The sequence below is a fragment of the Aspergillus thermomutatus genome (genome assembly GCF_002237265.1).
Source record: "Aspergillus thermomutatus strain HMR AF 39 chromosome Unknown NODE_33, whole genome shotgun sequence".
Taxonomy (NCBI): domain Eukaryota; kingdom Fungi; phylum Ascomycota; class Eurotiomycetes; order Eurotiales; family Aspergillaceae; genus Aspergillus; species Aspergillus thermomutatus.
The window spans coordinates 105,166-118,665 of NW_020798082.1; the positions used below are offsets into that span (position 1 = coordinate 105,166).

Consider the following 13,500-nt stretch of genomic DNA (forward strand, 5'->3'; position numbering starts at 1 on the left):
ACCTTACCTTACTCAAGGTACGGAGTACCTAGGTAAACCATGTTTTTTCTCTTTGACCATTCAGCATGCACCGTGGATTGGCGTTTTCTTTCTAAAATGAACCGATGATACGATCATACAATGTCAATGTCCTTGTCCGATGGGTCCGCGTGGTGTCAACGTTACTCACCTTGACCAACTAGATACCGACTGTCGATCTCATCTGGTCCTCTCCCGTTCCGTTGTTCCCCTCAAAGATACACGGCCTGCATCTGCAAGATATTTGCTACCGCTAACTAACTTTGCCTATGGAATGGATCGAGGTACCTTTCCTGACTAGTTGGATACTACAGTACCTATTCTTGCAGCTGTAAAAACGCATTCGTCATGATTGTGTATTCTTTGCATCTTTCTGGCTCATGGCAGCGCGCCTCTCATTTCTCTCTCTCCACCTCAGCGATGGATCTTATTATTCCCCCCTACTGGCCCCCTTTTTGTTTATTTCCTCTTTGTTTCTACAGGAGAAATTTCGGCCTCAATTCGTGGTTGTCCTTCGTCTTATTATCGTTGTTATGAGTGATACCCTTCTCTGACCCTCGTTGTTTGACCTTCTATCTATTGTCTGTTTCGGATACCTTGATTCCACCTTGTTGAAACGATCTCGATCCTGCCTATACTTCGTCGCATGGACTGCTTTTATATCGCAAGCTCGTCTAGTCTGTTCAGTCATCTCGACTTCTGCCCACAATTGGTCACTTCCTTCTATCATCGTTATTTCATTGACAGCCGAGCTAATTCGGCGATCCTTCGATCGCAGTGGGCCTAGCACTGTCTCGACGTTCGTTCGAGTGTATGCCAGTTTGAAGGCAGTACCCCTGACATCGCGCGAGAAGAGAGATTGGATTTCTCTTGTCCTTGTCATAATAGTTTCGCACTTCCACAGGCCAAATCCCTGCGACAGGAAACACTCAAATCTGGACTAGAATACCCGTGGTTGGCCGTCCTGTCTGCTTTTCCTAACTATCCATTCCAGGTCCTGAAGATCAGGGCCTGATCAGCGCCAAGCTCCTGTTAGGTTGATTTGCTATCACAATTACAACATAACTAGTGAAGATAGGTGTAGGACTATAGGGACCTAGGTATCTATGAGGTCTGTACGGGCCAAGCTCCCTGAAATATCGGTCTTCATATTTCGGGTCTTTGCTTGAACAATTCATGTCCTTCATACGACATCTTTGAGCTTGGGGAGACATTTCCAGCCAGCACTGCTTCCCATCACATTCACCAAGTCATGGGAAGTTCCCACTCTGTTCAGAGCAAAGATGAGCGTCGCCGCTCCAACCGTCTCTCTAAACCTCCAACAAACAAGGTATCCATAAGTCCCAGTCCCACGAACCCAACTTCGCCTTGTCAAGCTTCAGGGCCCGCTACCGATACCCTTACCTGGCAGAACCCATGGACTGGCACCACGATCCCTGTCAGTCCATCGGTTCATGATCATCACGCGCAGAGGTCGCAGTCGTTTCCGTCTGTTCCCCATCAGTCTGAAGCGCCACGGGGTCTTGCGAACGGGGTCAACGGAAGCCGTGTCGTTCTTGAGGAAACAGACGAATCGTGTCCTCAGTCTCCATGCGCAAGCTTAGGTTCGTCGGTGTCTTTGGGCAGGCGAACCTCTGTTCGGCCTTCTAGGCAGGCTCCTTTGCGACCAGCAACACTGCATAGGTACCACCATTTGTCATACGTCCAATCTGTGCAACCAACCAGGTCCTACTCAATGCACACTCTTCCAGGCAAAGCCAAAGGCTGCATGCATGATCGAGCCTTTGAAGAGGCAGCCTCCTCCAACACGCATTTCATGGTAGACACTCAAGGGTTTTCCTTGATGCGCCGAAGATCCCTTCTTACGAAACCCGGAATTGCCACAAGACGATCTGCAAAAGGGGCCATTGGAAGGCTTCCACCTTCCATCGACCAGGAACATGGGCATTCTTTCAGCCATGTGGACTCTCAACTTAGAGACCAGGAGGTCGTCTGTACGCTTTTGCCTGCCCAGCTCCGCCCACCCACTCCAAGCGATTCAGAGTACACACATCTCGGCAACCTCAAGCTCGGATCACTGCGAGTTGTGAATGGATCGGCATCGCCGTGCCCAAGTGATCGATCTCGGTTAGATGAGGCGCGAAGTTCGACCCCTGAAGCCGACGAGAACGCTGCGCAGTCAGCAGCGTCATGGCGCAACCGTGATGTAAGTCAAAACAATGCAGACGCGAGCCGTACCTCGAAATCGCAAGAAGACGCTCCCTTGCGCTCCGTCCGTCGAGTAGTGGAAGAGTCCCTACATGATGTGTCAGAAGGGCAAACCATCATGAATCCGCTTGCGTCATTGTTGAAAATCCCGTCGCTGCCCGACTCGAAGGGATCCGATGACTTTCCCGCCAGTCCTTTCTCATTCGATAAGTCGCCTATTAATATATATCCTCATGGTCAAGATCCGTATCTGTTTTCTAAGGAAATATACGACGAGGGTGTATCGGTTCCTGACGATGGAGAAATCTTTGGCCACCAAGCAATGCCAACTGCCCCAGGGGAACCTGGCACAATAAGGCCACCGAGATTACACAAAAAAGCTGATAGTGGCTACAGTTCTGCAACCTCGGTTCGGTCTCTGCAAGACGGTCGTTCTCGAACCTCTATTGATTCCCAAGCCTCAAGAAGACATTCTCCAGAATATCACCACTCCACCCTTGGGGACACCGTGAAGGCTTCTCAAATTCGGGAGGAACAGGGCAATCAGCTTGTAATGCGCCGTCATGTAAGCCTCCAGGGCCACAGGGCGGGTTTTATGGCTGAAGCGAGTACAAGTACAATGTGCCATGAACCCCAAGAAACGCCCTCTTATGGCCGCAGTAGAAGCTCGTCGTACTCGGTTCCGCGGAATCCCAATCGCACCTCTTTTCGAACTCAGTACTGTGCGCAGTTGCGCAACTTTGAGCCGATTGCCAACTGGATGCCTCGTTCGTCGATACGTCAGATGGAAGACTCTGACTTGGAAGCAGTGAGGGGTGTACGGTACAAAAAGCACGCTGCTCAGCCCAATGATCTACGTGATCTATCCGTCCACTCTCAGTTGGACCGCACCAAGGAGATCGTTGACGATCTCGAATTACAGAGCAACAGGCTACTCCGGTCAGCATCAGAAAGTAACTTCGCCCACAAAAGTAACTCCAGATACGCAAGCACTCGAGCTACGGGATCAGAAAGGAAGACAGCGGCCAGGATATGGTCACAACGACCGGGCATCGAGGCCCCGCCCTTGCCTATGTCTCCTATTTCAGACACTTTCGGAGGCTCAGAGTACCAAAACCGCGATGTCTGCGCATGGGAACCAGCACGCGGTAGAAGCCACAGCCGGGGCATTGAGTTTCCGCACCGTCAACTGGCAAAGCCGCAGGCCCAGAAACGTTCGGACATCTACCTGGCAACATCGCCGTTCATTTTCACTTGACTCGCTATCTTATGTGCCGTTCGTTTCTCGATACATCTCTCTCTTATGTTCTTTTCACTTCATGAGTTTTTCGACCCATTCGACTTTCTATCGATGATTTAACTCTTGACGTATTTCGTTCCTCGGCTATCATCTCGTACATCAACATTACCCATTTTATGTCTCGATTTGCTTTCTTATGAAACTTAGATATGCCAGTGGGCATACGGTGTTTCCACGATCTTTTCTCCTTTTCGAACATCCTTTTCAGTCATATCCAGCATTGCATTGGCCTGGTTATTTGATATTACTGGATGAATACCAGATGGCGTTAGGCGGAAATCTGTCTTTCTTACCTCGTCTCACGATTAGCTTTTTTCCCCCCCTCTATCTGTCTTTTCTTAAAGTTATGAGTTTTTCTCAAAGAGGCAAAACGAAGAACCACTACCCTGGAGCGTCACAACGGCCGATGAATCATGGGCCTGAAATATTCGAGATACCCGAACTTATGTGAAACTTCTTGCATCAACGTGCAATGTGGCGGTGAAGCGCTTGTTCGCAATGTCAACAATCCATAAAAGAAGTTGATGATGTATGATTAATGTTGAGTGTAATAACATAACCACAATAAAAATCCAAATTCATAGTCCATGTGCGCGTAAGCCGACGCCCCCCAAGACTGAATGATCTTGAAGACACAGATCTTCTGTGAATCGTCCATGTATTCGATTATGGGATGATTATGAGGATTACATTAGATGTATCCGAGTCCTGCAGTAACACATGCATACATTATTTATGCATTACAGGTTAAAGGAACATCTGGACATTAAACTTAGCACTCAACGTTCGCTCATCTCAGTACATGTACATAGACATTCTACTAATACATGCACACATATAAAATACAATGATGTAGTAAAACACCAGCGCATGCATGATCCATAAGCCTTAGCTCAATCCCACGGTCAGCAATCGCTAATACCTTCTAGGTCGTTGATAGGCTAGGTGAGTAGAATGTATTCTCATGATGTACATACCTTCTAGAACCCAGTGAGCAGGTTTTCTGCTGTCACTAGCATGGCTTCTTAATACCTAATATTGCGAGATCTGCACTGTTTACTGTCGGTGGATCTTGTGAACCTCTACCTTTCTTGACTGTAGTAATCGCCTTACTCAGGATCCTAGGTGTCAAGATTGAGGATGTGATGTGAACGAAATAGTTGGAGTGCGGAAGGCCCGCTGTCTTATAGCTTAGAAGAGCTAGATTTCATAAATAATTTACTGCCTACTGGGAAAAGTTCAAGATTAAATCGTAGAATCATGAAGGTACCATATCTATTATATATCCAGCATATTAAGCAGTATTAAAGAAGAAAACCCACGCCGGCATTTATGAGACTGCAGACATAATCGAGAAAATGTCAATCATTGCATATCGTCGTTAGGCCAGCCAAAGACGTTGGACGCTGAAGCAGGAAACTCGTCATGAGAAAACCGTGAAGATAGACGCTCTCTAATTTACTCAACGCGGATTTTCTTCAACTTGGGCGCCGCCTCCTTCGGAACAATTATCGAGAGGATTCCGTTTCTCAGACTTGCTTTGACAGCATCTTGGTCGACTCTAGTTGGGAAGGCAAACGTTCGTTGGAACTCGCCGATTGAGCGCTCAGAGACCCAGAACTTGTAGTTTGTCTGGTTCTGTGATTTTGTAACCGCGTGCTCAGCTGGCTTAGCCGGCGATGTGATAGCAGAGGAGGCATCACCCTCTTCAATCTCGTCTTCAACGGTAGGTTGACGGGACTTTGTGGATGAGCTGTCGTCGTCCGTCTCGGTATCGGTGTTGTTGTAGTTGCGTTCTACGCGACCCTTGATCACGAGAGTCTGCGGATCGCTGAACTCAATCTCGATGTCGCTCTGGTTGACGCCGGGAAGTTCTCCGTCGAGACGATATCCATCGGGGAACTCGCACACATCGAACTTGGGTGCGAATGTCCGGACAGGTGTGACCTTGCTCTTTGGACGATAGGCACGATGGGCATCATAGTCATCCAAGAGCTGGAACAAGGGAGCCAGGTCAGTCGAAAAGCGTGGGAATGCCATCTTCGGTAATATGAGGAAAGGTAGTGTGTATGATGGCTAAGAGCAACAACGAAGATTGATGAGAATTCAGAGCTTGAGGAGCGTATTTACTATCTTGCTTTGTGTACAAGAATGTTTGTCTGTAAGAATCTGGTGATCATCTACATTCAGCAGGCTTTGAGTGGTTATTTTATAATTGTTGGATGGTATTCTAGAAAGCACTGGTATCTCCATGGCGTCGAGATGTAATGGGCATCTGGAAGCCACCAGCATCTCCTGCTCTTCAGTGCAACGACTTGAATTCTCGAGATTCCTCTCGAAGTTTCGGTGATGAATTGATGGCATTGCCTCAGAAGGTTCCGGAACCTTCGACGATGCTCATCGTGTCACGTGACTTTCACGAGATATCGATGGACGTTGGCGCAGAATGTCCTAATCCAACGACGGCTATCATACAGTTGCATGTCATGGTCGTTGGTAGCTTTGCTTGAGTGTAGCCGGAGAGATCAATGCTTCTGTGGTTTGTTGACCCCAGACTCTTCATGGCTGAACGCGCGCGCCCCGCGCGATTACCGGATGTTTCGGATTCCAGGGGATGAATACATCTCAAGCTGCCTGTTCCCTTTGCGCAGTAGATATTCTATCGCACTGAAATCCTTCTTGCTGACAGATAGGTTCTTTCGGAACTCTGCTCTGCTGGGGAGTTAGCGGATTAATTGAACTCGGGAGTGCGTGGATGTTCAAGATCTCTGCCGAACAAAGTGCTAGAATTTCCTCTTGATATACCTTGTATACGCTTTGAAATTACTCCTTGTTTCCTACAGTATCAGTTCAATCAGCCAAGAAGAATGCTATATTGACAAATTCATCATGTAGCCTAAACACTCAGTCACAGAAAGTGCTTTCGAGGAGACTCACTGAAGGCTTTTTCCTGATTTCTCTCAAACACTTCCTATAGAGGGACAGGACCTCCCTCTGAAGACCTGATAGACGGGCCATCGGTTCGGATGGCGTAGTATGAACCCTCTAGAGAACTTCTCGGTACAGATAGACTTAGTCTGATGTTCGACCGAAGTGAGTTATGAATGTTGGTTGTCCTTGAGAATCTGGTTTGAATGATCAAGCGGCCGTTGGCCCTGAAGGTATTTCCGGATGAAGCTTAGCATCTCCGACTTTCTTGAATTGCCTCGGAGAACGAGGTATAGACCTCATATGGAAGCGATGCGGCCAGTAAAATGGTGAATGAATTACTGTAAACTGGCATTCTCAACAACCAGACATATTACTGAGTGCAAATCCGAATATTTAACAACAACTACTACTCTCTACTAGGCACGCTTCTCCCAGTTCCAGAGCTTGAATCCCGATCTCCGGCCTCCGCCGGTCTGGAGACAGGGGAAGCGGCTAGCTCCTGTTCGGCCGAGAGTGGTCTATCGGATAAGATGCAAGGACCACCATGTACGACTATGCGTAGATATTCTATATCCGAACCAGACCAACTATCCCACTTCGTACCTGTTTATCTACATATGCTAAGCGTATATACCTTCTATCTATAAGATTCAATTGATACATCCGGTTCTAAGGACCAGCTGGAGACGTCAATATGTCTACGTTTTCTGTAAGTATGGCGCATTTGTCATCGATCCTATTCTACAGCTACATACGAAAACCAGCAATCTTTTTCTTCACTGGCAGGATTAGCTGCTGCCATCATCCAAGAGGATGGCTTCCTTCATTTCATATTGTTGAACCCTGAAGTAGTGTCGTTCAATGCTTATCCATATCGCTATTCTCTGAACAGCGACTCATTCGATTCCTGGCCAAAGACGGCCATGTTTACTACGGTGATGCCATTCTCCCCGCGGGCGTCAGCGACCTTGCCAAAGTGACCAAGGCCAAGGTGATTCAGGGTGACATCTTCGGTCAGCACCGTGTCACAGACCAGGTCTCCGAGGTTAAGATGCTGCTTGCGCCCCTGGCCAGAAAAGATATTAGGACGGTGCGCTGTCTGGGTCTGAACTATGAACAACATGCGAAGGAGTCCAACCTCCCCATACCGAAATACCCCGTTCTATTCTACAAACCAGTCACGTCCATCGCGGGCCCCACAGATGACATTCCGGTATCTACTATGGCGCAGGAAGGCGAGGGGCTCGATTACGAATGCGAACTCGTTATCGTCATCGGCAAGGAAGCCAAAGATGTCACCGAGAGCCGGGCTCTAGACTACGTGCTGGGCTATGCCGTGGGCAATGATGTATCTCATCGGGATTGGCAGATCAAGCGAGGGGGTGGTCAATGGGGTCTTGGTAAAGGCTTCGATGGTTGGGCGCCGTTCGGACCAGGCATCGTGTCCTCGCGGTTGATCCGTGATCCCAACGCACTTCATATCTCGACGAGGCTCAATGGCCAAATCGTTCAGTCTTCCTCGACCAAGGACATGATTTTTAACGTTGCGAAGGTTGTGGCATTTTTGTCTCAAGGCACCACCTTGTTGCCAGGAGACCTGATCTTCACCGGAACGTGAGTTTCTGCTTTACCATTTCATTACCCTCATTTCTTGATGCACCGTTTGATCGAGGAGAAGCTAACCTTTGGCCTAATTGCAGACCGCAAGGCGTGGGCATGGGCCGAAAACCGGCCCTTTGGCTGAAAGACGGTGATCGGGTTGAGGTGTCCCTTGAAGGAGTGGGATCATGCGTGAACCACGTTGTCTTTGATAGGCTCTCTGCTAAGCTTTAAGGAGAACTATGTTCTCTGTAGGCTTCAATTACGACAGATCTGTAAATGACTTGCAAAGTCGAGTGAATAGCATAATTTAAATGTTAGATATCATCAGTGTTTCTCAGAGATCATTCAGGATGCTATGCCCCTATCGTAGCGTCATCCTCTGATCAACTCTATCACCCCAGTGAGTCTCAAGCGATGGACTCCCGATTGGAAATCAGTTAACCTGAGCTCCGTATCCCCTGATGGACTCGGCGAATGCCCAGCTCTGTTTCTCGATCTTCTGGTCCTCGTGCATCTCCACTCCTTCCTTCGTAACCACTGCCAACGAGAATTTGTCGAGACTCCGTGCATCTCTGTACCATAAAACTTTGAGACATTCTTTCAGCGCATTCACCGCCTCTTCCTTGGTGATTTCTTCGACAGGCCTTTCCTCGGGAAACAGTCGACGCAGGATCGGAATAGCGAGATGGGCACCAAATCCAGTAGCGAGGTGTGGGGCTGAAAATGTTGTTCCGAGCAAATCTGCAGAGCTCAAGAAAGGCTGGTTGTCACCATCGAACCCGGCAACGAGGACTTGGTTCCAAAGTGGGTTGAACTCAGAACGTCGCTTGTAGAAAACCTTGGACAAGTAGGTATGGAGGTTTTTCGCATTCAGCATGTTGCCATGGGTTGAGTAATTCTCTCGGATGTCGATTGACTCCAGAAGGCGGTCGATATGCTGCATATCAGACACGTCACCACTAAATCCGATGACAGCCGATTCACCAAATACACGTAGACGTTTGACGTCGGAGAACCGAGCAAGAGAGCCATATGATGCTATCGACAGGATAATTGGGTCAGTTGCGTGTGTGCCGCAAAGCAGAGCTTCCCCTTTACGTACCCAAATTATCGGCGGCGATTGCAACTCCTCCATTGAACTTGACCGCTACTACTGACGTGCCCGTCACAGCCGGAGACTGAGTATGTGACTTGGGGCCAGAAGTCTGAAGGTATGACGGATTGTAAGGTCCATATACATCGTCTCTTGGCTTTTGAGAAAAAGACTTATTAGTACTTCAATAAGAACTGGGGAATGCGGTACTTACTCGGCCCCAGGCTTCAGGGAAATGATTCATGATGAAAGCTGCACTTGGGCGTTTCGTGGAGAGGATACGAGTTAAATTCAGCTGAGGTAGAATGAATGACAATCTGGAGCAAGAAGAGGTGCGCAGCTTATGTCGCAGGAGCAAGATGGTTAGACGTCTATTAGGAATGCGGTGATGCAGGGTCAGTCGAGCTAGGCAGGAGAGCTTACGGAGCTCTGGTTACGTTAGCAACCTTATGGTGTCACCCACCGGTGGAGATGCGCCCGCGCCTATCATTGTTGATAAACACATTTAGTGAATTCCTTAATATATAACGGCCTCACTCCATACAGAGCATGTTGTTCACAGAATGAATTTCATTGAATCGTGAGATCAAAGACAGTTTTGGACAGTTTTGATAGACATGATAGGATAGTGGTAATATCTCTATAAAAGGATTCTCATATGTGTAGGATTCCCAGAAGAATCTTAGAATGACCCGCTGATCTCGTTTTAGACTGCCCTCTACTGTAACAATGCAAAGTACTTTGGATTTCTGAAAAGTTCGCGCTTTTCCCCAATTGATTCTACACATCCATACACAAATAGGTCATGTAGTGCTGGAGTCCATGGTAACGGAAGGCACAAAATCAATGTTTGCCCTCTGTCCCGTTCGCCTTCTTTCTTCTAGCTTGTTGTTACTTTCTTTCTGTGACTTCAACAGTTCCTCTTTGTAACCCCAACTCGGCAAACCAGAGGGATTCCACAATTCAGCTGGCAGAGAAGTATTGTATTGCGCTTGCTCGTCAATCCCCGCATGATCCATCAATTTTCGTAGGAGACTGGGGTTTCTGAGTGACGATGAATTTGCTAACTTCTCATTAAAATGGGTACCCTGCTTTTTCAATGAGAGAAAATGGGTAAACTTCGCATTAGCCATGGGCTCAGGTGAGCCAGGCGGAGACGGGGGGATGTCCAGATTCGGCACGGGAGGTAGCGTTAGATCATGAATCAATGTGCGTGCTGTTGAGATAGGGGAGAATTGTGCATCAGTTGGAAGTTTGTCTGCGGGAGACCGCGCTTCATCGTGTAGCGGTCCCATAATGGGTCCATTGGGTGTCTTCAGAGGGGCTTCATGTGTTAGATTATGTTTGTTCGTATTTTCCGTTTGAGCTATACCATGTGATTAGGCTTCGTTCCAGCTAGAGAATACCCAGAAGTAGATGCAGGCTTACTTATATGACCTGTGGTCTTTGATGCTTCAGTTCCCTGATGCTTGTGCTCGATCTGGAATCCAAAATTAGCAAAAGGATATCAAATATAGCAATAAAAAGTGTATACATTCAGCTTTGGTGAAGAATGTCTGCGTTCACCCTCATCTTCGCTACTGCTTTGATATGCGCCGAGACCCAGCAAGCTCGTCATTCTTCAAGGCATGAAGAGATGCTGTTCAAGAGGCTCAAAGCAGCTCAATCGGCTGTTTCTTACCAGTGCACAAGATTAAGCCTTCAATGAATAAAATCAATTCCAAAAGGACACTTGAGACAAATTAGCAAAAGCTATTTTTTTGATTATCTTAGATATCCGTTATACGCCAGTTTAACCAACTCAAGGAACATCAGCCACATCAAGCCACCTGTGGCGAGAGCTATCGAATTAGCTAAGCAGAAGGCAGCTACAGCATCGCGTCAGATAACTTAGTGCTTGGTGACCGACCTACATCCTCACCAGCAACAACACTCACCATCATAATCGCACAACCTACGATACAACGGCCATTGTGTCCAGAAAATCTACACATCTGAATTTCTTTCCCATTCATCAAGCCAATTTTTCGCGAAGATGACCTCGATCATGGCTCACCAGCCTCAAAGTGAGGCCATCGGATATTCCTTTGCTCAAGCAAGCAGTGCCCCCGTCAAAGAACACTCCTTCTACCCGTATGTAACAGGATCACTCTACGTTATTATCTGAAATCTCACTGACTTTTGACCTAAGATATACCGACAATGGCGGCTCTACCCTGGGCATCACGGGTTCCGATTTTGCGATTCTAGCGGGTGACACTCGTTCTGTTGCGGGTTACAACATCAATTCTCGTTATGTTCCCAAGGTTTTCAAGATTGGAGGTGATGCTGAAACAGGGGAGGGTGCCCACATTTTGCTCTCGGTTGTGGGCTTCGCCGCAGATGGTCAAGCACTCAAGGAGCGGCTAGATGCGGTGGTAAAGATGTACAAGTACCAGCATGGAAAGCCCATGTCTGTACGAGCTTGTGCTCAACGGCTATCGACTATTCTTTACCAGAAGCGCTTTTTCCCTTACTATGTCCATGCGATCCTTGCGGGCTTGGATGAGGAAGGCAAAGGGGCGTTGTACAGCTACGATCCAGTAGGCTCATACGAAAGGGAACAATGCCGAGCAGCTGGGTCGGCAGCGAGCTTGATCATGCCATTCCTGGACAATCAAGTTAATTTCAAGAACCAGTATATCCCAGGCAGCGGAGAAGGGCATGCCCTTGAGCCCAAGAAGGCAGAGCCATTACCAAGGGCGACGGTCGAACAACTTGTCCGGGACGCATTCACTAGTGCTGTTGAGAGACACATCGAAGTTGGAGATGGTTTACAGATGATGGTGATCACCCAGAGTGGGATAGAGGAGATTTACACTCCTTTGAAGAAAGACTAGAGGGGTTACTATTGAGTATCCTCACTTGTTTGTTCTGTTGTACTCAAAACAGTTCATCCAAATATGTAATGACAGCATGAAGAGAAATATCTTTGCTTGGGAACATCTTTTTTATAACCATCACGTCAATGCATCGCATTCAATCCCTGGCTACCATAACCGTAAACGCCGATGTCATGCCAAAGTAAAGTTGTCGTCAAACCGAGGAGGAAGGAAATAACAAAAGAATCGAATATTATAAGTATCAAAAACGCTCCTTCATGCGAGACGCCACTTTGCGCAAGTTTCCGTACACCTTACCCTGTTGTGCATCAGCAGTTGCTCTGAGACGAGAGATATGACGCAACACAACTTACCGGAGGACTACCCAAGATCAGAGAAACAATGGCTTCCTGGGCGATTCCTAAATCTCGGAATCTGCCCAAAATGGTAACCTTTGTACCTTGAAGCACAACCCGTGTTCGGCTTGCGTTTTCGATGGCAAATTTGGTCTTCCCATCCTTGCCTGCAATTCGCCCAATAGCGCGGCTAAGATGTTCTCCGTTCAACGAAGCCTTGACATCACGGATCTCAAATGAGCGAATATACAGGTCGTCAAGCCTCAACAAGGCAATGGCATCGTCGACATCAAATCCAAGTGTGAACGCCTTCACGAAATCTTCGCCTTTCTGTAACGCTCCTGTGTCGGTGGTAAATTTAGAGGTACGCAATTCGACCGCTCGGTTCTTGATGTTCATTCGCACTTGTAGTTTAAGATGCTCAACCAGAGGTGGGTATATTTTGGGCCAATTCGCCTTCAAGGGCGTCATACGGTGAGGAGGAACTGGCACCTTTCGAGTTTCAACTCGCAGCACGGTCCTGGCATCCGCTATCGGTGTAAACACTGGTCGGCTTTCCTCATCAATGCGCATGTCGCTGTCCTGGGAAGGCTCGATAGGAGGGATCAGGGATGATGCTTCTCCCTGGCCGAATGCTTGAGCATCTATCAAAACCTCGTCGTCTTGCTCTTGAGATTGTTAGGCGAAGTTACTGATCGAGTCATTGACTGAACACACCTGAAGTAAAAGCCAGAGGTGGCTCTTCGGCCGAGAGTGGCTCATCAGACTTTCGAAGAAGCGCTGTTGGTGCCGGCATCCTCGTCATCTATCACTATTTTGATTGTTAAATCTCTGTAGATACGATTCGGTGACGATCACTTGAGGGGCTTGTTATCGCAAATTTTATGGGCAGTGGTAGGGAAATGTGCATGTGGGTCGTGGATTTTTTTAGTTGCAAACGAGACAAACATAATGGCGTGCGGGATGATTTCATGGAAAGATTCAAGTCCGGGCAGCGGCGAGAAGCTTCTCAAAAGTGTCATATTTATCGTGGAACTTAGCTCAAGTATTTCCCACCTTAGTTTGTTTCCGATATTTACAGCCTTTCTTATACTAGAAAGATTACTTTTACATCCTCTTTCTGTGGACTGG

The 13,500-nt window shown here is 47.7% G+C and overlaps 6 protein-coding genes across 6 annotated transcripts; 3 read left to right on the plus strand and 3 right to left on the minus strand.

Moving 5' to 3' along the window:
* Window positions 1-1,270: 1,270 nt before the first annotated feature.
* Window positions 1,271-3,484, plus strand: CDV56_108353 (uncharacterized protein; the record flags this gene model as incomplete). Its single annotated transcript, XM_026761972.1, has 2 exons — window positions 1,271-1,622; window positions 1,770-3,484. The coding sequence occupies 2 exons, from the start codon at window positions 1,271-1,273 to the stop codon at window positions 3,482-3,484; spliced, it is 2,067 nt and encodes a 688-aa protein (XP_026616878.1).
* A 1,500-nt stretch (window positions 3,485-4,984) lies between these two features.
* On the minus strand, window positions 4,985-5,566 carry CDV56_108450 (Hsp20/alpha crystallin family protein; the record flags this gene model as incomplete). The annotated part of the gene is made up of 1 exon (XM_026762069.1): window positions 4,985-5,566. The coding sequence occupies one exon, from the start codon at window positions 5,564-5,566 to the stop codon at window positions 4,985-4,987; it is 582 nt and encodes a 193-aa protein (XP_026616879.1).
* A 1,585-nt stretch (window positions 5,567-7,151) lies between these two features.
* On the plus strand, window positions 7,152-8,290 carry CDV56_108499 (fumarylacetoacetate hydrolase family protein; the record flags this gene model as incomplete). Its single annotated transcript, XM_026762118.1, has 3 exons — window positions 7,152-7,166; window positions 7,350-8,071; window positions 8,158-8,290. The coding sequence occupies 3 exons, from the start codon at window positions 7,152-7,154 to the stop codon at window positions 8,288-8,290; spliced, it is 870 nt and encodes a 289-aa protein (XP_026616880.1).
* Window positions 8,291-8,492: 202 nt separating this feature from the next.
* pre4 (proteasome core particle subunit beta 7) lies at window positions 8,493-9,396 on the minus strand (the record flags this gene model as incomplete). The annotated part of the gene is made up of 3 exons (XM_026762156.1): window positions 8,493-9,097; window positions 9,162-9,309; window positions 9,367-9,396. The coding sequence occupies 3 exons, from the start codon at window positions 9,394-9,396 to the stop codon at window positions 8,493-8,495; spliced, it is 783 nt and encodes a 260-aa protein (XP_026616881.1).
* A 1,791-nt stretch (window positions 9,397-11,187) lies between these two features.
* Window positions 11,188-12,031, plus strand: prs3 (proteasome core particle subunit beta 6; the record flags this gene model as incomplete). The annotated part of the gene is made up of 2 exons (XM_026762218.1): window positions 11,188-11,285; window positions 11,344-12,031. 2 exons carry the CDS (start codon window positions 11,188-11,190, stop codon window positions 12,029-12,031), a joined length of 786 nt encoding a protein of 261 aa, XP_026616882.1.
* Window positions 12,032-12,275: 244 nt separating this feature from the next.
* Window positions 12,276-13,165, minus strand: PNO1 (pre-rRNA-processing protein PNO1; the record flags this gene model as incomplete). Its single annotated transcript, XM_026762242.1, has 3 exons — window positions 12,276-12,332; window positions 12,388-13,013; window positions 13,087-13,165. The coding sequence occupies 3 exons, from the start codon at window positions 13,163-13,165 to the stop codon at window positions 12,276-12,278; spliced, it is 762 nt and encodes a 253-aa protein (XP_026616883.1).
* Between the last annotated feature and the right edge of the window lie 335 nt (window positions 13,166-13,500).